The 25,611-nt window shown below is 42.0% G+C and overlaps 1 protein-coding gene across 10 annotated transcripts in view; it reads right to left on the reverse strand.

Annotated features, from left to right (window-relative positions):
* Nucleotides 1-25,611, reverse strand: part of CDK5RAP2 (CDK5 regulatory subunit associated protein 2) — a 188,681-nt gene that overhangs the window by 59,359 nt on the left and 103,711 nt on the right. For 4 of the 10 annotated variants that reach the window (XM_019033869.4, XM_063696728.1, XM_063696727.1 and 1 more), the window contains exons 16-21: nt 23,500-23,630; nt 21,863-21,972; nt 19,607-19,744; nt 12,297-12,392; nt 10,169-10,341; nt 5,288-5,705 (exon numbers count right to left, since the gene is read on the reverse strand). In XM_019033869.4, the coding sequence (XP_018889414.4) occupies nt 5,288-5,705; nt 10,169-10,341; nt 12,297-12,392; nt 19,607-19,744; nt 21,863-21,972; nt 23,500-23,630 (1,066 nt within the window). The remainder of the gene's footprint in view (nt 1-5,287; nt 5,706-10,168; nt 10,342-12,296; nt 12,393-19,606; nt 19,745-21,862; nt 21,973-23,499; nt 23,631-25,611) is intronic. The other 6 variants (XM_055351807.2, XM_063696729.1, XM_055351808.2 and 3 more) reach the window with 3 other exon arrangements.

The raw sequence follows: 25,611 nt of genomic DNA on the forward strand, positions 1-25,611 counted from the left end.
CACAGTCAACATTCTCATGCCAGCCTTATAAAACGGAATTCGAACTGGCTGCCCAGACTTCTCGTTCCCATAATGGCAGCTATGCTTATCCACCAGCCAAAGAGCTTGTATCTTGGCAGGTCCCTCCTCTGATCAACAAGAGCCAAGCTTCTCCTCGCCACCCTCCTGGCCCTGGCCTATTGTCTCTCTGGACAATCCAGACACTCCATAAATGGCAGTTCTTCTTCCAACCTGATCTTCTGGGAAATGTTATTTTGCTCCTTATCTATTTCCTCGTTTCCCAAACATTCCTCAGTCTAATCTGGTCTGGCCTATCAACCCCTGCTAGTCCCACAGAACCACCCCTTACTTTGGTGGCTACTAAGTTGCCAACCCAGCGGATATTTCCCAGGCTCAGAACTCCCAGACATCTTCATTTGTAGTGACTTACGGGCACTACAGAGTCAACTGAAAATTCTACTCTTCAGCTCCATCACCCCGTGTCTCCGCTGCAAATCTACGCCACTTCAACAATCTCTGTCTTGGTGAATCACATGACTATCCATTTACTACACAATCTAGAACCATGGCAATGATTTTTAAGTTTCCCTTTATTCTTGCCACCCACTTTCACTATTCATCAGGGTCCATTAATTATAACTCCCAGGCTGTCTCTCCATTCTTTCAACTCTTCTCATCCTCCACTGCTACCACTCAACTCCAAGATGCTGTTAGTTCTCACCTAAGTCATGGCAACAGTCTCCTGGGTGGTCTCCACACATTTACTTTTGCCCTCTCTAAGCCACTGTCCATGCTACAGCAAAAAGACAAACCTACTACTCCTCTCTTCTGCCTAAAACTATTTTAATTGCTTTCCAGTTCTCTCAAGACAAAGGTCAACATCCATACCACAGCCTACAAAGTCCTGCAGGACCTACAGCCTGAGTTATACCCCCTTCCACTTCACCCTGCTCTTCAGCAACAATGACCTTGGTTCCTCAAAATGCCTTCCTTCTACCTCAGGACCTTAGCATATGCCAACTCCTTTGCCCAGAACACTTACTCCTTCCTACTTCCCTGACTAACTCTAAATAGCATTCATTAAAACTCAGCTCAAATGGGCTTTCCTCAGGAAAATGGGACTTGATTTCCAAGACCAAGGCAGGGCTCCCTATTAGACACTCACTGTCCCCTACATATCCCCTCAGAGAACCTTAGTATCATTTTAATTAAATGCCTGTGCAATTATCTGTTCCTTGTCTATCTTCTGCACCAACCTGTAAGCTCCAGGGTTAAGAGGCTTTGCATATCTTGGCCATACTCTCTGTATAGCTTCTAGCATAAGAACTAGTACACAGTAGGTACTCAACAACTATTTGTGGAATGAACATATAAACAATAACTTAAGAGGCCAAATGGGGGTCTCTTTCAACTGGGGAATTTTAAACATTCAAAAGCTGGGAAGAGAGACTTAAATCCAGACTATATTTAAAGAAATACTACGACTCAATAATAAAAACAAATAATCCAATTAAAAGATGAGCAAAAACTCTGATATGTCACTTCTCCAAAGGAGATATGTGTATGGCCAATAAGCATGTGAAAAGATGCTCAACATCATTAGTCACCAAGGAAAATGTAAATCAAATCACAATAAAATACCACTACTTCATACCTATTAGAATGGCTATAATCAAAGGACAACAACAAGTGTTGATGAAGTGGAGAAATTGGAACCCTCACACACTGCTGGTGAGAATGTAAAGAGGGTACAGGCACTTTAGAAAACAGTCTGGCAGTTCCTCAAAAAGATTAAACATAGAGTTACCATCTTACCCATCAATTCTACTCCTAGGTATATACTCAAGAGAATTAAAAACATTATCACCCCCAAAATTTGTACATGAATAGCAACATTATTTCTAATAACCAAAAGTGGAAACAGCTCAAATGTGCATCAACTAATGAATGTGGTATATCCATATGGATATACTATGGAATACTGTTTGGCAATAAAAATAAATGAAGTACTGATACATGCTACAATGTGAATGAATCTCAAAAACAGTATGCTAAGTGGAAGAAGCCAGTCACCAAAAACCACATATGACATGATTCCATTTATATGAAATAATCCAGAATAGGCAAATTGAAAGAGACACAAAGCAGATTCGTGGTTGCCTAGGGCTAGGGTGGGCGAGTTGAGGGGAAATGGGAAATGACGGTTAATGAGTACAAGGTTTCTTTTGGGATGATGAAAATGTTCTAAAATTGTTGTCCAACTCTGTGAATAGACTAAAAAAAAACCCCACTGAATTGTATACCTTAAAGGGATGCATTGTATGACATGTGAATTAAATCTCAATAAGGTTGTGTTTTTTTAAAGTTTTTAAATAGCAGAGGAGAAGGAACCCAAGAGGAAAACAGAAAATATTTGGGACCCAAGAAATGAGATCACTGAGGTCTCTTAAGAAGGAAAGAAGAGTAAGGGCCCCTTCTTGAACATTCTAGGATATAAAATGCTTTCAAGCACACTTTCCCATAATCCGGAAGTAAACTCTGCATTCCCAGAACTCACAGGATAAGAGACATTATCATTCTTACTTTCCAGATGAAGAACCGAGATGTCAAACAACTAGTCCAATGTCACAGTGCAAGAAGGTTCAAGAGTCAGACCTCAGACTAGCTCTTCAGGGTCCACTGCTCAGTTCGGAAAAGTGAGATGCTTTCTGCTCTGAAATTCCAGGTAAGAGGAGAGAGCAGGTTCAAGGATAAGAACAGTTTGAGGTGGCAAAAGGAGACCACGTGGGAGGAGGTGGATGCCTCAGCAAAGAGGGCTGGAAAATAACAATCATTTGCTTGGTCCTCAGTCTCCACCAATCTTTATTCCTGGATCCAAATCTGTGTGTCATATGGCAGCAGAAAACATATCTGCAAGTGCACAAATGCCAAAGCCAATTTCAAGCTGGAAGACTGCCGTCAGTCAACCTAATGCTTGTTCTAAAATAACACCACACAAAATGCTACCTTATGGACTCTAAACAGAGTCCCACCTACCACATTATTGAAGATGTCACATTGGAATTTCTTCCTTGGGAATGGAAGGGAAACAGGAACTCACAGAGTCTGAGATCCTACCATGTACAAGGTACTGTACTAGACACTTGCCAAAGGCTCAAAGCAGGTAAGTGGCCAGGCCGGATGCAAACACACGTATATCAGTAAAGTCCATCCTCTTGTCTGTAACTAAACAATTGAAAGGATACTTGGTCTCCGTGTTTCTACAACTAAACAACTGTAAGGATATCTGGTCTCCTTGTCTCACCCTCGGGCTGCAGTGATGTTCCTTTTAACAGGATATCAGAGTATCCTATTAAAAGAGGTAAGCCATAGGATTATCAACTCCTTAACTACCAAAGACTACAAAAAATATCATTAAATTTCCTTCTACTTTGCATAGACTGGAGGCCATGGTGGTGATGGGAGGGCTCTTCTTTCCCAGAGAAAGGCAGGTTTATAATATCCCTGTCTGCATTTAAAACCAGACTTTAGTTTATATCCCTGTCACTCCACTTACCAGCTAAATCACTCTGGACAGTTTTCTGAGCCTTTTAAGAGCCCGTATTTCTTCATAAGTAAAATGTAGGTAATACCTACCAAATTCATATTCTTGTTGAGAATATTAAATGAGATTATATATATTACATATTATATATATAATATATATACACACAAACAAGAGAGTATCTAGCACAATCCCTAATAGATACTAAAAATAATAATAAATACGGTTTCCTTCCTTTCGAAGACATAGCAAGAGGAATAATTTCAAACTAAAAAAATACATATTTTAATATATTTGGGGAAATTAAGTCCATTCAATTCTCCAGTTTTCCTGAACACAGAATAACATCTCTCACACAATGAAAAATTCAAACAAAAAAACAAACAAACAAAAGACACCTAGTTTTCCTGATATACAGGTACAAATTGAAGGAGCTGGGGCAGATGAGAGCATTTCTATTACAGCCAAATTGCACAAATTTGCATTTCTAGTACCGTTAATATAATGGCAGTCTCTCTCTCTCTCTCTCTCTCTCTCTCTCTCTCTCTCTCTCTCTCTCTCTCTCTCTGGTCTCTACTGATATCTTTAGAAAACTCTTTTCTAGAAATTACAGTTTTGGTGCATAATTTAAAACAATCAAAAGCAATTTTGCTAATGATATATCTAACTCTCTTTTGTATGCGCAAAAGCAGTAATTTAGTGGTCAGAAAATAAACTTAATTCTCCATTCTGATGCTATAAAGCAGTGTGTACAGTTGATTTCTCAAATACAAAACACCCATCAGAAACAAGAATATCAACAGCCTTCACTGAACCACTATTAGAAACACGACCTATTTCCTTCTCTCCCAGAACACATCTCCCTTCTATAGGGATTCTTGGCCGTGGGGGGGTCAAGCCGTGACCTCAAGAGGATTTTCATAAGGGTCCAATGAAACATTGCCAAAAGAATCTGGTTTTAACAATCTGGCATACTTGATAGGATGTGCAGAGCTTAGAGACAGTATCTAAGCTGAAGGAAAATCAACATGCAAACATTCACTCAACAAACCCGGGTTGGAAGGTAGCCTGATCCAGGGAAAGGGTGTGGCTGTGCAGTCAGGTACAGTGGGAGTCCCAGCTCAGCCCCCTAACCACTGGTTAACAACGGGAACATGGGGTGTGGCTTCCAGATCTTTGATGAGTGTTGTCAGGATAAAAGAATATAGATGAAGCCCTCACAATAACACCTCTCCTACACAAAGTCTGCACAAGATAAAACCTAGGTTCTCATCCCTACCCCTAAAGTCAGGTTATGACAATTTGACTGCAACCTGCAAAAGCAAATGTTCATCAATACAATGAAAACTGTATAAATTTTGGGACATCTCCACAATGCAACCTTATGTAGCCATTGCAAGGAAAGATGTTCCTCATAACATGAAAGAGACAGCTACAGACAGATAGACAGATGTATAAACAAGACCTCACGTGTGTTTTTTCTAACGAAAACACATAAATGTCACAATATATAGATAAATTAGATAGGGCTGAGATGGAGGAAGAGAAACAGAGGGAGTGAGGGGAAGGGGAAGGTCAGTGAGGACATGCAGCTCTGGGTGGAGGCCAGGGTAAGTGCAAGCAGAGGGAGACACTGGACATTCTCGTCATATAAATGGGAAAAAAGTGGTGAGATTAAAGGTGATTTTTAAAGTTTTTTGTTTGGATAAAGTAAGTACATAATTATTACATGGAAAAACTTACTCTGTTGGTAACACCAGGGAGGGAAAGGAGGGCAGCCTGCCACCCAGGCACCCCGTGCAGGTTCTCTGGCCGATGCTCTGCGCTGAGTGCAGTGTTGATCGGTTTCTCTTCCCAAGCCTCTCTTGTTGCTTCGTGCTTGAATCTCAGCAGGTCGCCCTCCGTGGACACAGTCTGCACGGAGGCATCTTTCAGTTCCACCTTGGGCACTTCACCTGCCTTTACTAGCTGGGCCTCACAAGACAACTTCAGTTCATCATGTGGCTTGGAAAATGAGTTGGTTTGGACAAAATGTACAAGTTCACCTTTTTGCTTAGGTGTCTTCTCAGTTTTACCATCAAGGTGTTCTCCAGAAACTTCCTGCTCTGTCAAGAATAGTTGTCCCAGAAGCAGTTCCCGTACCACTTTCAGAAGGTCTGGCCTGTTTTTCCAAAAGGGAAGGAAGTGGGAGAACCAAGCTTTCTGCTAGGCCTTGTCCCCTAGCCAGTATCCCAAGTTATCCCCACCTACTGTTGCCCAGATTCCATCAAAACTAAATATAGTGTGTACCCACAACGTGCCAGGGCCCACATCCAGTATTTTATCCTGTGTAACCTCACGGCACCCAAACAAAGCAGGTACTACCATGTCATTTCACGGATAAGAAGAGTAGAATTAATTTAACACAAGGTACACAGCAAGTGAGTGGGCCACATAAATATGTGAATGCAGGCTGGGCCCAGGTAGAAACAAACAGGATTATAAGGTGACCATGACAATTACAGGGCCCTCCCTGACTCTACCCCGCCAGCCAAGCTCCTGGCCCTGGCCCCATTTCTACATCCAGGGGCAAGTATGGCTTTAGATGAATCTGGCCAACCTGGCTGGTCCATCGATGACCTAATCCATCTTGGTACACAATGGGTGCTTAATAAAGAGGTGTTAATGAACAGATATTTGTACACAGGCAGAGTAGAAAGCGCATTGGCTCCGAAGATGGATACAAATCCCTTCATATTCTAACTCCGCAATTCTCTGAAAAGAAGATAAGTATTCCTCCACAAGACAGCTATGAGGATTAAACGAGATAGTGTATAGGCAGCAGATGCTTTTCATGTCCCTTGCCACATACCCTTGGCCCACCTCTGACTTCAGCTGCTGCTGTGTGGACAGTTCCCATAGACGTAGTCCCACCTCAAACACCCTCTACGTCTCTGCTGCCTTGGGGCTTTTTCCAAAGCTCTGTGAGCAAGCCAGTAAAGCAGTGTGGAAGTGTGAAACAGTTTCCATTTCTGGGGAAACTCTCAATATTGCACCCTTATTGGCTTTGCTTTCATTCCTGTCTTACTCTCCCTGAGCCCTCATTCCTGCTCCCTGATGTCAAATCCCAAATAAATCCCTTACACTCTAATCCATATCTCAGGCTCTGCTTTCCAGGGAAGCAAAACTAAGCCAGCATGTAAAACACCTGGAATGGTGCTCGGGTGGAGTAACTCAAGAAGAGCCCCTTGTGTGTTTCTTGTGCTGGGCACTGCAGTGGGCACTGGGGATACAAAACTGTCCCAGGAGGACATGGACTGGTTTTAGAGAAACATATGTAAACAAACTATGAGGGTTACAGGGCAACCATCCCAGAGTGCCCCAGACTGGGGGTGGCAGGGAGAACAACAGCAGAGGGCTTCTAACATCAATGAGAGGCAAGCCTCGAGGAGAGGAAATGGAACAGTCTAAGCATGGAAAACAACGTGAACAGAGTCAAGTAGCCAAGAAGAGGTGAGGCTGGAAAGATGAGCAGGGAAGAAACGAAGAGTCCTGTACAACACGTTAAAAAAAAAAAAAAAAGGAAGGCCACTGAAAGGCCCTGCAATGGACTGGGCCAGTCACACACGTGCTTCAGAAAGGTGACTCCAGGCCAGGCATCGTGGTTCATGCCTATAATCCTAGCACTTTGGGAGGCCAGGGCAGGCAGATAGCTTGAGCTCACAAATTCGAGACCAGCCTGGGCAACATGGTGAAACCCTATCTCTACAAAAAAATACAAAAAATTAGCCAGGGATGATGGCATGTGACTGTAGTCCCAGCTACTTGGGAGGCTGAGGTGGGAGGATGGCTTGAACCCAGGAGGCTGCAGTGAACTGAGATCACACCACTGCACTACAGCCTGGGCAATAGAGCCAAACCTTGTGTCAAAAAAAAAAAAAAAAAAAAATCAAGAAAGGTGACTCTGGCTGCTGCTGCATAGAGAATGGACGGAGAGGCCTCGCACACAAGGAGCTCCCCTCAGGCTGGTCTAATCACAGAGGAATGACTGCAAAATATGCACACCTAAAACAATAGTGTAAGGTACACTATAGGGCTCAAAATCAAGATAAAAGTATCCAAAGATCAAAAACGGGAGAAAACCCACAGCTGCAAGAAGAGGGCTATTAAAAAGACAACAACTTAACAAATGAGAGAATTCACAATTGAGGAAATAGAAACAATAAAGCAATCTGAAGAAGATTTTTAAATAAGTATGTTTAAATCATCAAAAAAATAAAGGGAAAAAAATTCATAAGAGGGAGTTATGAAACTGGGACAGAAAATTATGGGAAAATAAATGGGGGAAGTAGAGAGGAGAGACCAGCTGGAAAGCTGTGGCTAACTCCTGGGAGAAAGAAAATGCAGGTCTGGGTGAGGTGGTGGCAGTCAGCAAAGAGAAGGGGACAGAAGGTCCTCATTGGTGTTAGTTCTTTTTCCTTCTCACTTCAGTTTCTACTATCTGCTCTATTTCTAGAAACCCGGTGAAACAGTCAGGCTGTACTCTACAACTCCTTTAACATACTCCGAACTTCCCTCCCTCCGATCTTTGCTGCCACTGGCAATGACAGGCACCCCTGTGTTGTCTTTCCCACTGAGCCCTCTGAGGGGAGAGAGAAGGCCCTCTGCATATCCAGATTTCTATTATCTAGATGGGGGCAGAGTCAACTCCATTTAAATAGCTATAGCACACCAAAATGGGGTTAACAACAAAATTTAAATGTATGGTACATTTTCACCTCTAATGTGAAATTATCTAGACAACAGAAACAATCTCAAACTATAGTAAACCCAGACTTTTAAAATATTTCTGGCATTTCAAGCTTCAGGAGATGTTAAACTAAATTTTCCTTTCCTCTGCCTCTTTAACATAGATTAAAAAATAATGACAATTGTTATTTGGCTAGCCAAAGGAGGACCATTACTCACCACCAAACAACACAATAAAACCGAGGAAAAATACTTTACAAATGGGTAGTAAAAGGTGGTGAAAGAGGCCATTATAATATACTAAAGTGGTGGTGCTACTAAATAAAATACTTCAAGTGTTATTTTGCTAGAAATCTGAACAGCAGATTCATTAAGCTATCACTACAAGCAGAACCTTTTCTATGGTTCAGTCCAAGAAACTTCTCAGAGCCCAAATATCGTTTATATCCCTTCCTGGGCATCTGTGCCATGAAGAAGGTATAAGGGGAGAGGAACTCACATTTCCTAAGCACTTACCACGTGCCAAATCCTCTAAATACACTGAATCCTCACGATAAGACTGTGAGAGGGGGATTTTTTAAAAACCCATTTTACAGATGAAGAAATGGGCTCATAAAGGTTCAGGATCCCCCAACCAAGTGTCAGAGCAAAGATGAGATTCCAGACCTTTCTGACTCCCAACCATCGGCTGGGGCTGAAATGCTTCCGTTGCCAGAAGGGAGCACTCCCCCTGACCGCCCAGTTCACCATGCTCCTACCACAGCCCACTGCACTCTCTCTGGTTCACATCACCCAAGTACATTCCCACATGGCCCTCAGACAAAAAGTGTCTTTTAACTCTGAAGTAAAATTTGGGACCCTGATGTTTAGGAAATCCTCCATTTCTCAAGCACCAACTACTATGGTCACCTAACTACTTCTGATAATAAGCCAGAATTGCCACTAGGCATGTCTTCCAAGAAGACTCAAGCTAGAAAAATATTGGACAGATGTCAGGGATTGGGGAGGAGTTAGCCTTGCTGAGCTCACAAAAACAGAATGCTTCAATCCCGTTTTTTAGCTGAAGAAATGCCTGTAAGGCTTAGTCCATCAATGATAGAAGAAATACTAGGGTTCCTGGCTCTTATCAAGAGTCATGGGCAATCATTACTGTTCCATTTCTCTATCCATTCAGGAGGAGAACTAAAAACTGTTATTGAACATGCACCACACCAAATACCAGCCATTTTTCTTAAACGTTTTTTTCTTACTCCCCACAGCAACCCTAAGAAGTAATCAGAGAAACTGAGGCACTGAGAGATAAAACCACAGCTCTTTTTGGTTCCAAAGCCCAAGCAGCTGTTATGGATGGACTAGGAAGAATATGAAAGGGGAAAAAATTACTCCTAAAGGATTAATTGAAAAAATACAAATGTACTGAATGTTTCTCCTTTTTTGTTTTAAGGAAAACAACCTGTAGTATCTCCTCACATAGGAATGGCTCCCAACAGATATAATGAGAAGAGAACTTTAATTCAAGCTCAGCAAAAACAGCAGAATCACAACTACAATGGTATTTTTTAAGCTGCTGTCGAAACTGGAAGAGATTTCGGTAGGGCTGATTCCTCTCGCTGACAGCAAGGCAGCCCTTTCTGGGGCTCCCAGAAATAATTCCCAAAGAAAGCTTTCTTTCTCCTCTTTATAATGGGCTTACATGAGGCTTTGCTGACATCCCCTCACAGCCACTAGCATGCAGCCTAATTACTTAATTCCATGACTGGCAAGATTCCTTCCAAGCCACTTCAGGAGCTCTCTCAGGTAAATTACACAGCACGATCATCTAAACCCATTTAGCAAAATGAGTTTGTTCTCCCCTAGAACTAGAGAAACAAAGGAATGTCTGGGCCCCATGTATACCTGGATTCCAGTAATAATGTGGCCTTCTCATTGAACAAAGGGGCAAGCAGGTTTATGAATGCGCCTTCTTCTAGGCAGCCAGGTGCGTGGGCCCCATCACAGTCTGAAATCTTAGACTCTGTGTGCCTTAAGTATCCATTTTTGCAGCCTCCTTTGGAAAGGTCTTTCATAATCTGCAAATAAAAGTATTTGGTCAAATAATGGAATAAGGAGGAAGGGAATGGGGTGTGTGGAGAGAGGATGGAGATACAGGGTAAGTGACTAAGTGAAAATAAGCCAGACACACTGAGCCAGAGAGAAACAGAAAAGAAAAGGGGGAGGAGAAGGAGGAAGAGAGAGAGACACAGGCACGCAGGTGCATACATACTCACTTTAACACAGGGAGATAGATGTTCTAGAAACAGGATAGAGATGTTTACATCACTTCTCCTCACCCTGTTTCCTCACCTATAAAATGGGGGTAGTAATGGTACCTCCCGAGGTGGTTAGGAGAATGAAATGACACCACCTCAGGTGACATGTCTTACTCACTACAGGTGCACAATGGAAATGTGTTCTCCCACCCTTACGGCCCAATCCTTGAAAGTTGTTCCTAAGAAGAGTATGGAACCCATGTTGTGATTTGAGTGCTTATTATATTCTTCTTGCAATGTATCCTCCTTATTATATATCACAAAGCTGACTTACTCTTTTCAGACACATATTATTTAACATGGCTTTGATCTTTCACATTAGGAAGATAGAGAGTTCCTAATTCCCATGGAGATGTTATTTACGGATCCACCTTCTTGGATCACTGAGGGTCCCAGAGGAGTGGTACCAAAGATGCATCCAGTTAAAGCCTGTACTGGGCATGTCTTTGAGGTGCTGCAATTAGCATTCTTTCTCCCCTATCCAAAGCTGTAAATTTCTTCTACCAGTCTACAAATAATTCTTCTTGACTTCATTACTGCTGGTGATATACACACTAACCATCACCCCCATCTCTCCACACTGGTGAAATGATTAAGATTTTTAAATGGAAGACAAGACCTACACAAATGAGTTGTTACTTATAGGGTCTTCTTTGCCACCAATCTAGTTATTAAATCCAACTAATAAGCAATCTCCAAAGAAGGAAATGTCTAGAATAATAAAAACAATAATTATTATTTACTGAGCACTTATTACATGCCTTTCTATTTAAATATCATAATCCTAAAAGGAAGTATTACTATCCTCATTGACAAGGAAACTCAGGCTTAGAGGTTAAGCACTAATTAACCAAGGTCACAGAGATAGTAGTGCCAAAGCTAAGACTTTGAATGAGGTTGATCTGGTTGCAAAGACCCCCACTTTTAATTACTCTGCTTTCTAAAACTATCTACATTTTAAGATCTCCCATTTGTGACTCCACAAACTTGAACACCCTGAAGGCCAAAAATGCCAAATCTGTAGCATCTTACCCCCACCACATCCCAGTCTCTAGGGTTCTTTCAACCTTGGAGACTGCTTGGAGTCTCCTACTTATTTTATGAATTAGAGGGTTGGAGACTGCTTGTTCCAAATGTTCAGTATCAATGTGATTGGAAGAGTGCTCTGTGTACGGGGGTGAGATTCTCACAATGCCCAAATGACAGTAACGTGGGTTCCAGATGAGAAGATTGCAGAGGGCCCCTAGGAAGGGGAGCTAAGTGCCATCAGTAGGTCTTTATACCTCAACTAAATGATCTGGTAGTTCACACAGTCCAGAAACAAGGGTTCTTATCCCAACTCTATCACTGACTTACTCTGTGCCCCAAATAAATCATCAGTCCTCAAAGCCTTCAGCTTCTAATTCATAAAATGGGTTGGATTAGATCACTAAAGATTTGTCCAGGTCAAACATCCAATGCCTGCTATTCTACTATAACACGCCCATTTTTATTTGCAAGTTTATGCTCGTTTTCATGTTTCATGACTGGCTCTGTCACCCAGTTTATAACTTATAAGAAGGAAGAGACCTAGTCTTTGCTTTCCACTGGCACGTGAAAGGTACACGATATAGGAAGAATGAACAGAAAGCCCACTGGACTCATTCCAGACTCGAAGACTGATTTGGACATAGAGTGGAGTAGATGAAATAAGGAGTTAACTGAAAGGTTCCTACCTCATTACTCTGCTGTAAATGCTGGTCACTCAGGAAATTAATCTCGTCATCCTCCCCAATTTTGATCGTGTCCTTGTCCTCCTTGCTAGCCAGAAGCTACATGGAGCATGGAATGGTGTGAAAATGCAACCCAAAAAAGTGTGCAGCATGAATATGTATGAATAAGTCAGTGATGTCTTTTTTTTTTAATGCAAAACAAAAGGCAAACAAAAAAGAGGAAGAAACAAATGCCAAAGCCATGAAATAAAAATTAACCAAGGTTAGAGTTGCTAGTTGTGGCGAATCAGACACAGCTGCCTGGATCAAGCATAATTTAAGGACAAATTCCCCAAGAAAATAACTAAAGGCATTGCCCCTTGCCCTTGCATGGCCTTTCCTGAGCTGCCGTAAATTAAATATGCTGTCTGTTATGCCACTGCCACTCCTGCCTTTACTAAATTCACTTTCAGATTATATAAAAGTAACAGGATTTTGGAAAATAGCTATTGATGGAATTGAAAATATCAAACAGCAAGAAAGTAATAAATGAAATTTATGGTGTGCCCAATTTATGCATCACTTCTCCTATTTAGCACAAGGCATAAACCTCTTCTTGTTGGACTGTCACACATCTGAGATGGACAGTCCTGGCAACACTGTCATTTTGCTGACAGAAATTCCTCATCTCTAATGAGAAGAGTATCACGCTTGCCTGACGATAACTTTATGCTTTTGGAAATGAAGGACAGTTATTTATAAAGACTGCATAAATCCCTAATGCTTCAAAGAAGTGTAAATCCCAAAGCTTCCAAGTTCTACAAAATGGACGGTACAAAGTTCTCAAGAAAGCCAGTTCTCAGCTCTCCGCAAAAGCAAAAATTCTAGTCATGGGGCACCTGAATTAACCAAATTAAAAATGAGAGAAAAGGTGGCCAGCCACTCCCGGATAAGGAATCAATCAAAGCTATGTCAAAATTATACCAAACCTTATCTCACCAATAAGAGTCTGGCCAGGTGTGGTGGCTCACACTTGTAATCCTAGCACTTTGGGAGCCCTAGGCAGGCAGATTGCTTGAGCCCAGCAGCTCAAGACCAGTCAGGGCAACAGAGTGAGACACCTGTCTCTACAAAAAACACAAAAATTCGCCGGGTGTGGTGGTACATGCCTGTAGTCCCAGCTACTCAGGAGATTGAGGCAGGAGGATCACCTGAGCCCAGGGAGGTCGAGGCTGCAGTGAGCCATGATCACACCACTGCACTCCAGCCTGGGCAGCAGAGTAAGACCCTGTCTCGAAAACAAAAACAAAACAAGAGTCTGCACCAAAGGTGCTGAAACCACAGAGTATTGGGTCATTTGTTGGGCGTGTTGTACGTGTGAGATACCTATGGTTCTAGCTCAAGTTTTATTTCTGAATCCCTACATTTAGTCAATTATCCCCATAGCTCTCCAGCCCAACTCTCTGTTTCTCCTTTCAGAGGAAAAACCTTGTTGTGGAAGAAAAACAAAACAAAGGCAACTGAGTTCAGTTTTTATAGAAACTTCCCAGGGTCAGAACATGTTCAATCTGACCATATCCAAATCTGCAATCAGGATCAAACAGAAGTGATGATCAAAAACCACATCCTACTATACTATCCAGCATGAAACAGACTAGACATGCATAAATATACCTACTGAGGCATAAAAGTCTATAAATATGGGTAAGGAACCCTCTGTCTTTTGGCTTCTTCCCTCATTACCATAACATTCTCGAGTGATAAAGACTAACTGGAACTATCAAACTTGTTGGTGGGAATATAAAATGTTTGGGAAAAGTATTGGCAATTTCTTATAAAACGAGTAATCCTATGACTCAGGAATTCTACTCATAGGTACTCATCAAATTTAAAAAAAAAAAAAAAGTATGTCCCAACAAAGAATTGTACATGAATGCCCATATCACCTTTTACCCAAGTGTCCATTAATAGCAGAATGAATAAACAACTGTAATACATTCATGCAATGGAATACTACTTGGCAATAAAAAGGAACAAACCTCATGCACTAACAACATGGATGAATCTCAAAAACATAATGCTGAGTAAAAGAATATATACAAAAGAGAATATACTGTATGACTCCATTTACATGAAGGTCTAGGCAAAATTAACCCACAGTGGGACAAAATCAGAAGAGCAGCTGGGGTGGGACTGGGTATGGACAACAGAGGACATGCAGGCTCTTGATAGGGGTTTGCCTTACACAGGCACATACACTTGTAAAACTTAGTGAACGCAGGCTTACAATTTCTATAGTTCATTTAACTATAAGCATTTATTGAAGATATGCACACTGAAGTACTTAGGGGGAAGTATACTGATGTTTGCAGTTTCAATTAAAATTTATTAGAAAGATGAGACAGAGTGATGATGGACAGGTGGGAAATGTGAATAGAACCTAGGTGGTGAGTATATGGGTATTCACTGTGTCTGAATTTTTTCATAATAAAATATTAGGAGAAAGTCTTTCCCATCTTTTAAAAAACAAAACAAAACAGGGCCAGGCACGGTGGCTCACACCTGTAATCCCAGCACTTTTGGAGGCTGAGGTAGGCAGATCACGAGGTCAGGAGATTGAGACCATCCTGGCTAACATGGTGAAACCCTGTCTCTACTAAAAATTAAAAAAATTAGCTGGGCATGGTGGCGGGCACCTGTAGTCCCAGCTACTTGGGAAGCTGAGACAGGAGACTGGCATGAACCCGGGAGGCGGAGCTTGCAGTGAGCTGAGATCGTGCCACTGCACTCCAGCCTGGGTGACAGAGGGAGACTCCATCTCAAAAAACAAAACAACAACAACAACAACAACAACAACGAAAGTCTCCCCCTGATTCCCCAACAGCTCTGGCCACTGAGTATTCTCTGCCTCTCTCCAAGCTTCTGCAAGGGGTCTATTCTCACCTTCTGCAATGTGGCTTTACTGCCCAGGAAAGGTCCCCAAAGACCTTGTTGTATTAATGAGAGATGAAATCCACATGGGGTTAGGAAAGAGGCACGGAGGAGCTCCTCCCAGACTCCTGCGGATCTGAGAAGGGTTTCCCCTAAGCTTAGCTGAGCAAAGAAAGTATCGTTAACACATCATTCCAAGTTGAAATATGAAAAGCGTCAAAGTTATTCTGCATTTCCAGAACCACAACCATGCCAATGCTTGATACAGTTAAATAAAAATTAACTTTCATTTCTCTTTACCTCTGCTGACTTGGTCAAGATTAAAAGTAAACTCTCGGTTTCCAGGAATGGTCAAGAAATTAAATGTTATGGACATAGAGAAACGTACTTCATGCTACATGCTACTTACCCATTTTCAAAGATATAGAACTAAGATGTCAGAAAGAACTGGGTCACTATACCTGGCTCAGCTTCCAGCCCTACCACCACTAAAGAAGCAACCTCCAAGTGTCAACTGGCTCTATCCTCATTTCATCACTTCTCATCACTTCTCTATCCCCTGCAAGCTGGCTTCTGTCCCCCTCACTCTAATGAAACCGCTCAGGTCATGGGACTCATAGGAAGTTCTCAGTACTTTTTTTCGTTCTTGCTTCTCAGAGTGTTTGACACGATGAAACACTCCCTCCTTGAAACCCCACGCTGTTACTCTGCACTCTACTGCCTCTCCCCCTGCCTCTTGAGCTATTCTTTCTTCATCTGCTTGGCAGCTCCCCTTCCTCCTCCAGGGAGAACTTCCCTTAATCCCCAAAGTGAGGGCTGGGCACCTGTCTACAACTCCCTTGAGACTCTGCATTCACTCCATCACAGCCCTCACCACACTCTGCCGCAATTGCCCCTCTGCTTCTCTGGATTACATCCTAGACAGGGCGGGGACATGTATGTGCTCATAGTTTTAACATCAATGCCTGACGCTCAATAACACTGCTGAACAAATAAACAAATGAATAAAGACTTTTTTCAAAACGAGACGTAGAAACAAGTCGTTTTCAGGATTACCTCTGGTCTTGCTACTCAGAGTGTATTCCTTAGGGCAGCAGAAGCATCATCACCCAAATCTGTTAGAAATACAGACTCTCTGGCCCCATTCCAGGCTTACTGGACAAGAATCTGCATTTTAACAAGACTCTCAGGAAATTTACGTGCACATTAAACTTCAGAAGCACTGCCCTATGGTGTTGCTAAACAATTCTACACAGAGTCAGAAGAGGGTTATAGTCCCATCTCTGCCACTAGCTTACCAAAAAAAAAAAAAAAATTAAAATACCTGTTTTACTGAGTGCATACCATATGCCAGAACTGTGCCAAGGGCTTTATAAATCATGTAAAACTCATAATAACGTATGAAGTCAAATTGTTAGAAAGTTCCTCCTTTAAATGAAATTAAATCTGCTCTGACAAACCAGGTTTGTTCTTACTATTAACAGAATATTTAACAAGCACCTTCTACTTCTGACAACCATTTCTGTCCTTTAGAGTCATACAAGGTCTATTTCTTGTCAACATGACAGCCCTACAAATATTTGAGTTCAATTAAATTAGCCCCTTTGTCCAGGTTTCCTCTCTACGTCAAAAAAAAGTGAGTTTTCTAACCATTCTTAATAATGACAATATAAGTAAATAATAATAGTAACTAACCCTTTCGAGCCTTTGCAGTGTGCCAGGACCTGTGCCACATGCTTTCTTTACACAGAGCCTATACTCAGAGGGCAGGTCCACAAGTTATACAGTTCCTGGCTTTCTATGCTCACCGTCCTGACTACATTCTGCTGAAATCACTCCTCTGTATCGATTTTCAACCTAATTCTCCTATAATGCATGAAAAACCAGCAAATAAATATGAGAAAATAGGTGCACCCTCATTAGAGATTTTTTTAAATGTACACAGCAACAACAGGATACCTGTTCTTGGTGTTTTGTTTGTTTGGTGGTGTCTATGTGAACTACCAACAGGCAGGAACTGAGCACCGTGGTACCCAGCTGGTGAGGCTCTACACCAGGGCCAGCATCTTAGAAAGAAACCTGACAAACTCTATCAGGGCCTTCAAACTACTTACAGTCTTTTACACATTAAAAGTTGTTGGGGGAGGGGGAAAATAAATAAATAAATGAAAATAAATTTTATGCCTATTGCATATTTCTATCTGTCCTTTGGCCTACTAATGACACATATCTGGGAATCAACTCTAAGGAAAAAAAAACCTCTAAACACAGAAAAAGATTTGTGTCCAAAGACATTCGTTAGGAAATTAAAAATGGCAAATCACTAGAAATAACCTACATGTCCAACAGCAGCGAGGCAGTTAAGTTTCAGCACATTCATAAGAAGGAATGAGATGCTATGACATAATGGCAATTAGCAAGAACAGGAGACAAAGCTGCATTCCAGGAGAGATGTGTGCATCCACATGTTCATACACACAAATACAGAAGGAACACTTCCAAACGTTAATTAACTGTGTGCTTGTTTTAAAGTGACAGAATTAGGGGTAATTTATTCTCTCTCTTTTCCAAATGTTGGGGTAATGCTATGGGTTAATTAAATATTGGAGAAAAAATACTGAATTTTAAAAATAAAAATATACTTGCTTTTCCCCCCTCCTTTTCTGATTTATAGGCTCCTACAGAACAGGAATCATACCCAGACCTCACTTTGCAAGCCATGCTGCTTGGGAAATGCTGTGGACAATATATGCATTTCTGGTTTGTTTCTGCTTTGTTTCTCATCAAAGGAGAACCACGCGTACTCCCAGAGAACCGCAGGCTCCGCTCTTTCCCATCTCACCCTCACCCTCACTCCATCTACTCCCTCAGCCCAAGATTACAATGGGCACATCACCTTTCCCATCCCATTCTGGGGGATGATGGGGAGTTGTGCTATGAAGAACAAGGCTATTCATGGGGAACATCAAATCAAAGTACAATATGATAAAAAGACTCAACAAATCTCAGTTGGCTGATATTAAGATCTTAGGGTGGGAAAAGGAAAAAGCCTTTTTCTCCAAAGGACATAATGAGACATTTAACAGATTTTTTTTTTAAAGGGCAAATGAACAAACAAAACACACCATTTGTGTCTCAAATGAAGTTGGTGAAGAATGCTAGCAGCCTTGGAGGAAACAAATCAGACTTGTTTCTCCCTAAATGGATCGCAGATATTCTTGGTTTTCAAAATTATCTAGAGTCCTGGAGGCTAAGATCAATAATGTTCCCTCTCACAAAGAAAGAAGATGGCCAGAGTGCAGCATAAATACCTTTGAGCATTTCCCACTTTGAAGGTAGGAGGAGACAGCTTAAGGCTGACAAATCTTTCCCAAGATATGATGTTGCAATGAATGTGAGTTCTCCATTTACCTGGCACTCCAGGTAGAGCAGAAGACAACCCCAACCAGGAAGATTCCAGTTTCATACGTGAGGGACCCAAGTACAAAAAGACCCTACTACTGCACTTCATGGGAGAGCAGTTCTGGTCTTCCGAAACAATGCTAACACGCGCATGAAGCAAGGTGCTTCCTACGAGAGAGTCAGGCCACAGTAGGGAATGAAGACGGAAACAACATCACAACTTCAGGGTCCTCCCATTGTGCAGCCCAGGTCCCAAACAGAAAATCAGAGCCAACAAATCACAAAGATCAGCACTCAGACCCAGAAGTCATCAAGGTGAATAAGGCTTCTTTCCTCTTTTCCCGGGTGGGTTGTGTGTATGTCAGTTTTTCAATGTTAATGTATTCATTAAGGCTGCAACCACACTATTCAAATTATCTGGGTGGTTTGGAAACTCTCCAGATCCCTCTGAGACCACATTGCTCATCCAGATGTGTGCCATCTGCAGCACAGGTCCCAGGGCTGGACCAGAGGCAAAGCATCACAGTATATCCAATGTGTCCGTGGAGACATGACTCGAACCTGAGGAAGCCTGTGGACAGACCTGCCAGCCTAGTGGGGCTCTCAATACCCAGTCCACAACAAAGGGAATTTCAGTTAGAGACCTCCCCAGGAACAGATGCAGTCTTGAAAAACCTTTCGGGTTGTTATACATACATACATATATATAAATATATGGTTTGTATACACACATACATATATATAAACATATGGTTTGTATACATACATATATATATATGAATATATGGTTTTGATGGGTTTTTTTGAGACAGGGTCTCGCTCTATCCCCCGGGCTGGAGTGTAGTGGTATAATCACAGCTCACTGCAGCCTCAACGTCCTGGGCCCAAGTGATCCTCCCACCTCAGCCTCCGAAAGTGCTGGGATTACAGGCGTGAGCCACCATACCAAGCCAGTTGTTATATTTTTGTAATCAGCACATGACAACAAAAATGTTTCTTACCTCTGTTTGTTCTGTAGACGCAAGTCTATCTGGAAACCCATTTCCCTGGAAACCCATGCAGGAGAGATCAAAAATGGTTTTCTTCAGGTGCTGGTTGTCTGTATACAGCTCCTTCACTAGCTGTATAAGGTCACTGACCTAGGAGGTAAGAACAGGGAAAAGGCTGTCTACCCAGCAAGAGACTTCAGCTTCCCAGGGCCACAGCCCCAGACAGCCCTATTAAGCGACTCTTTGGCACCACAGTTATGGGGAATCAGGCTGATTCTAGCCCTCAGGATACCCTGTGCACAGTGACAAAAACACTGGCTTTAACATCTGGCATAACAGTATTTTAATCCCAGAGCCATCACTTCAAGGCAAAAAGATCCTGGGCAAACTGCACAATCTAAGCCCCAGTTTCCTCATCTGTAGCGTTACTACGAGAACTGAACAGGATTGTGGTCACAGTGCACTAAAGTCCCTGGCATGGTCTAAGTGCTCAGTCAATGACAGCTAATACTATCTCTCTCTTGCACTTGAGACCCTCTGGAGGAAAAGTCTCCCAAAGCTAAAGTTTCTGAAACTGTATCAGAGTCTTACTTTTCACTAGTGACCTCCTCCTTTGTACACCTATCTGGCAATGCCAGTAATATTAACAGTTGTCAGTTATGAAGCAATTTACAGCTACTAAAATACTCCTACAAGCTTTAGTCTATCACTCCTTGCAAAAATCCTGAGGAGGTAAACAGACTAGTGTGTCTATCTCCATTTTACAATGAGGACATGAAATACAAAGAAATTTAACTGTCCAGAGTCCCACAGCTGGGGTGTCTGGAGAACTAAATGAGACAGAACAATGGCCGAAGTGCCTAACCAGGTGCGAAAGAGCAGCTGCCTCTACACAGGCAGAGTTGGGCCTGGGTCTTGCGAGGCCAGACACAGAAGGAACAAGCAGACACCACCTTGGTTTCCTGCAGGCTTCAAATCCCAATGGCCAGTAATTTTCCAAGGCTTCTTGATGGAAGCGATTATTAGCTCTTCACATAACATGGAAATTCCCACCCTGAGTACACATAGTAGATATCCAATATATCAAAATATGAACAAAAATTGGATCGAATCCTCAAGGAGGTTCTAGTAGGAAGAACAAGACATTCTGATTTACTAAGTGCCAACCAAGTGAACTACCTCCTGGCCTTACCACAGCCCCAGTAGGCACTAGCAGCAGCTATTATCATCTCTATTTTCTTCATCTTTAAAAACTAACAGCTGCCTCCATACTCCTTGCCCTATTCCTCCCAAAATACCCAAATTTTTATTCTCCTTGCTATTTCTTAGTTCTGTGCCTTAAACAGGCTGTTTTCTCCTTCTCTGCTGAGAAAGTGGAGACCTGGGCAAACTCCGAATTCGTCCTTCGAAACCCACTTCAAGTCTCACTTCTGCTGAGAAGCCTCCCCTGATCAGGTGAGCTCACCCCCCCATCTCCCATACAGGCAATTAGCCTCTCCTCTGCTATTTCTACACCTTGTACAGCTGCCCATACAGCAACCTTGCACCTCATATTGCAATTACTTGTTTACATGCCTGTCTCTTCTATCAGAATGTAAATTATTCCAAGACGGAAACTGAATCTTAGTCACACATACATGATAATTTTATAATAAACTATACGGTCTCAAACCTCCCATTCCTAACAACGTTTTTCAGAACCCTGAAACACTAAACCACTCTAACCATGTCACTGATCAACACATTGAAGAACCTTTCCAGTTTAAAAAAAGATTTATTGATCAAACCTGGAACGTTATTCATTCAAAATGCATCTATTATTAGTTCCTATATGTGTGCCAGGCAATGGGAAATCAGAAATAAGTAAGACATAATCACTAAGTTTAAGATGTTCACAGCCTAGCAAGGAAATATAGACAAATAACCAGATAATTACAGATCAGTAAGATAAGGACATCGATTTGGATTAGGTACAAAAAAAAGAGGTGAACAGCCTGACGGAAAAGTGGCTAACTCTAAACTGAGGGGCCAGAGAGCTTTTCCTCAAGGAGATCGAGCCTGGCTGGGTTCTCAGGCCTGGGGAGTTTATCAGACACGAGGGAAGGTACTCCAGTTAACGGACACAGGAGGGGCACACACAACAAGGCAGAGGGGACAGGAAGGAAGGAGAGGGGCCTTCAGAATCTTAACCTCTCATGAGGAACCCAAGATACAACAAACAATCTAACAAAAAGAAAAGAAAAGCTCTAAAAGTTAATAGGTCAATACCTTTTTCTTAAGTTCTTCCTGAGAAAAATGTTCCACTTGAAACCGATTGTTTTCTTCAAGGCAAATACTTAGGTAAGATGTTTGATCACTGTAAAGTGAAAATGATTCTTCTGCCCAAAAAAGAAAAAAAAAGGTGGGGAGGGGGAGGAGAAAAAGAATATCAGAAACAGATCCTCCCAAGACTGACCCCAGTGCAATCCATCCAAAGCAATGTGAATGGGGGAGGTGGGGCGGAAGGGAGCATAGCACACAGAGGGGGCTTAAGGCACCACCTTTGGAGCAAAATTAATTTTCCCTTTCTCAACAGGCTGATATTTCAATGTATGGTTTCGTCTTAGGCTGTAGGTTTTCACTGTGGCCAACTGTGAATTATAATTTGCATATCAAGTATTGTGCCTGGAGACCATTCTGAATGGCACAAGAAAATGGTGATTTCAGTTTAAATGAGGGACTGATTCCGTTTAGGGGAAAACGCAGAAAAATTAGATGTGACCCTCAAGGGTAGAACTCAAGGGAGATAAAAGTGTCTGATCATTTTTTTTTTTTTTTTACTGGCCCCAGAACCCTCATGGGAAACAAGCACACTAAGTGCAGAAAGTGCCTGCTAGTGCTAAGATAGAAGAATCTCTGGTCACCAATGTAAGAATCTGTTTCCTTTGCAGCAAAGGTCAATTCTAATAGGAAGGGGAGAAGTGGGGGGCAGAGGGAAGACGTGTGTATATGTGTACTGAGCAAGGCATATCCACAAACAGTATCTCATTTAACACACACGTGTAAGAGCTGATACATCTAAAATACAGTGCAGAATACTGCAAAGAGCTAGACTTAAAGGAAGATGCCCTGGCTGAAATCTGGGCACGTCAACCCCCAGCTGAGTCTTGGTTTCTTCATCTGTAAAATGAACTTAATACTTACTCTACCTAGTGAGATGACTGTGAAGATCACAGGTGAAAAGTTAGGTGCCTAGCACTGTGCCTTGTACACAGCAGATGCTCAAGAGATGTCAGACCTACCACTGTTATTACCAATTTTTACCATATGTGTCAGGCACCGGGCTAGAGATACAGAAGCGAATTACATACCAACCCAAACTTTAAAGGGCTTAAGTTCTACCAGGGGAGAGGGTCAAATCTTAATATTACTGTGATGAATACAGAAAACATAAGTCCCACAGGACCCTCATCTTGTAGCCCTCCCTTAATGCATATACAGCACTAAAAACAGTGCTTCAACCTGAAACAGCATCTCACCCATATATGTGTGCAGTCTTGGGCTCTCTGCAATAGGTGCTGTGGTAGGCAGTACTCAGATGTTCTGGGCAGTGAGGGCTGCAATTTCCCAAAAAAGGGGATTACAAGTGCCCAGGGATATTTGGAACTAGAAGTATCAAATGATGCAGAAAACAGTAGAGGCAGCAAAGAAGCAATCCTGCACCTGACCTTCTGCAGAATTTAGTACAACTTACTGGGCTCTTCTACTAGGAAGGCTAACATCAGCATGGTCACCACAAAAAGGATCTCCAAATGAAACCCCGTGTATGCTTCATCCCTTAACAAATATTTAGGACTCTCCTGAAGTTCAGTCCATGCCCTCCAAGTAGAAAAACCAAAGAGAAGCACATAGAATAAAGTCTGTACCTTCCCGCCTCCGAATTTCGCTGATCTGCTCCTCCAAGGTCTTCCGCAAATTCTGATATGAAAGCACATCCTGCTCCAGTTGCTTCCGCAGGGCAAAAATGTTGTTTAACTCAGCCTGCAGGTTGTTGATACTTGGCAAAACAAGACACCAGAAGTTTTAAAACAGACCTATTTGTACTTTTAGATGCAAAGCCCAGAAAGCCTTCCTGTGATTTTTATGTCATTTGTGTTTTTTTCTGGTTATAAAAGTATATACAGGTTTACTATAGAGAATTTTAAATACAACAGTATAAAGAAAACAAAAATTATCATGCTCCTACTACCAACTAACACACGGCAGACTGGATTTCCTTCCAATCTTTTCCCCTATGCGTAATTTACATGGCTGAAATAATACTAGACGTACAATGCTGATATGCATTCCTCACTTCATAATTCCCTATATTTTAGAAATTATTTGCAAAATCATTTTTAATGACTATATAATATTAAACCAGGTGAATGTCCCACCACTTACTTTAACTCATCCCCTATTAGTGGATACTTGGGTCATTTCCAAATTTTTGCTATAGGCGTAACTAGGTGAAAATAATGTAATTCTCCATTCCAGAATGTGTCTCTGTTCTGAACAATGCCCCAAGAGGGCTTGGGTATAGAAAGGGAGGCTCCCCAGGGCCTGAGTGTCACTTGGGCACCCGGGCTTCAGAAGAAAGGGAGACAGAGGACTCCTGCTGTGTTACTCCTCGAAAAAGTCATACTGGAAGTTAAGGGTAGGGGACAGGTGGGAAGAGAAAAAAACAAAGGAAGAGTGAGTCAACAAGAAGAAGGAGAAAAGGACTAATCTATTAGGGGCCAACAAAACTCCACTGTGGTGGGTTAACCACTCAGAAATGCATAGTATGAGTGGATTTTTATTCCGGGAGAGGAGATGTAGTGCTAAGCTGTACAGAGAGCTTGCATGGACTAGAAGCCCAAAACCCAGAGGAGACCAAGAAAATGCACACCTCCCAGAATGTGCATTAATCTCGGGGAAACCTGTCCAACAGAACTTTCTCCAGTGATGGAAATGTTCTATATCTTCACTGTCAACTACAGTAGCCACTAGCTAAATGTGCCTATTGAGCACTTGAAATGTAGCTAACGTACCAAGGAACTGAACGTTTAATTTTATTAAATTTACAGTAAGTTTAAATGTGAACAGCCACATGGCTAGTGGCTACTGAACTGGACAGTGCAGATCCATAAGAACAGCTCTGGACTCCTACTGATGTGGAAATGGCAGAGATCAGAACCAGTTAAATCCAGCTCTCAGAAGAACATGGAGACCCCAGCTGACATCTGAATGGCATAAATAATGCTTCACTGTGCATCTCTGTGCTTAAAGCCTTGTTTGACATCCAGGTTATTTTCTTAAGATTCCCAGCAATGCAATTACTGGGTCAAAGTATATGAACATCTTTAAGACTACTGAAACACATTAACAAATCAGAAAGGCTTCTTTTTTAGGTATCAAGAGATCTACCATTCTCCAACTAGCATCTATGGTTCCCTAAAAATGTCCATCAATGCCATGAAATTATCTGCAAAAAATGAATGAATCTGTGGATTTTTCTAGGGAGAGGGCCTATAAACTTCCATCAGATTTTTCAAAAGGGATCAACAGCCCCCGAATGGTTAGAGGCAATTGCTCCAAATATGTGTGCCAGACTCCTCAAAGAAGCCCCGCTTCTCCTTTAGAGACTTCCAGCTCCATCCATCGAACTGCACACATAAATCAACACACACTGGAAGGAAAATAAACCATTATGTCTAATCTTCTATGCTTGCTGCTTTGAGGACAGTTCATTGTGAAGCAGTCTTCACGCAAGGGAAAGGGCCCTACTAGCAACTTGTACCTAGTTCCATTTTAAGACAATCATAATGATCAATTTGTAAGGCTGATGAAAAACCTCACAGAGGTATCACAGCACAGCACTCGCTTGGATGGAGTCGTGCTGCAGAGGCATTTAACCAGGGAGAAAAAAAGAGACTGTTTTAGAGAAGCTCCTGCGATTAGGGCTGGGGAAAGCTAACTGCTTCACTCCCTCTTCCATTTTCTGACAGGGTGAAAAG

Source organism: Gorilla gorilla, chromosome 13, assembly GCF_029281585.2.
Source record: "Gorilla gorilla gorilla isolate KB3781 chromosome 13, NHGRI_mGorGor1-v2.1_pri, whole genome shotgun sequence".
Classification (NCBI taxonomy): domain Eukaryota; kingdom Metazoa; phylum Chordata; class Mammalia; order Primates; family Hominidae; genus Gorilla; species Gorilla gorilla.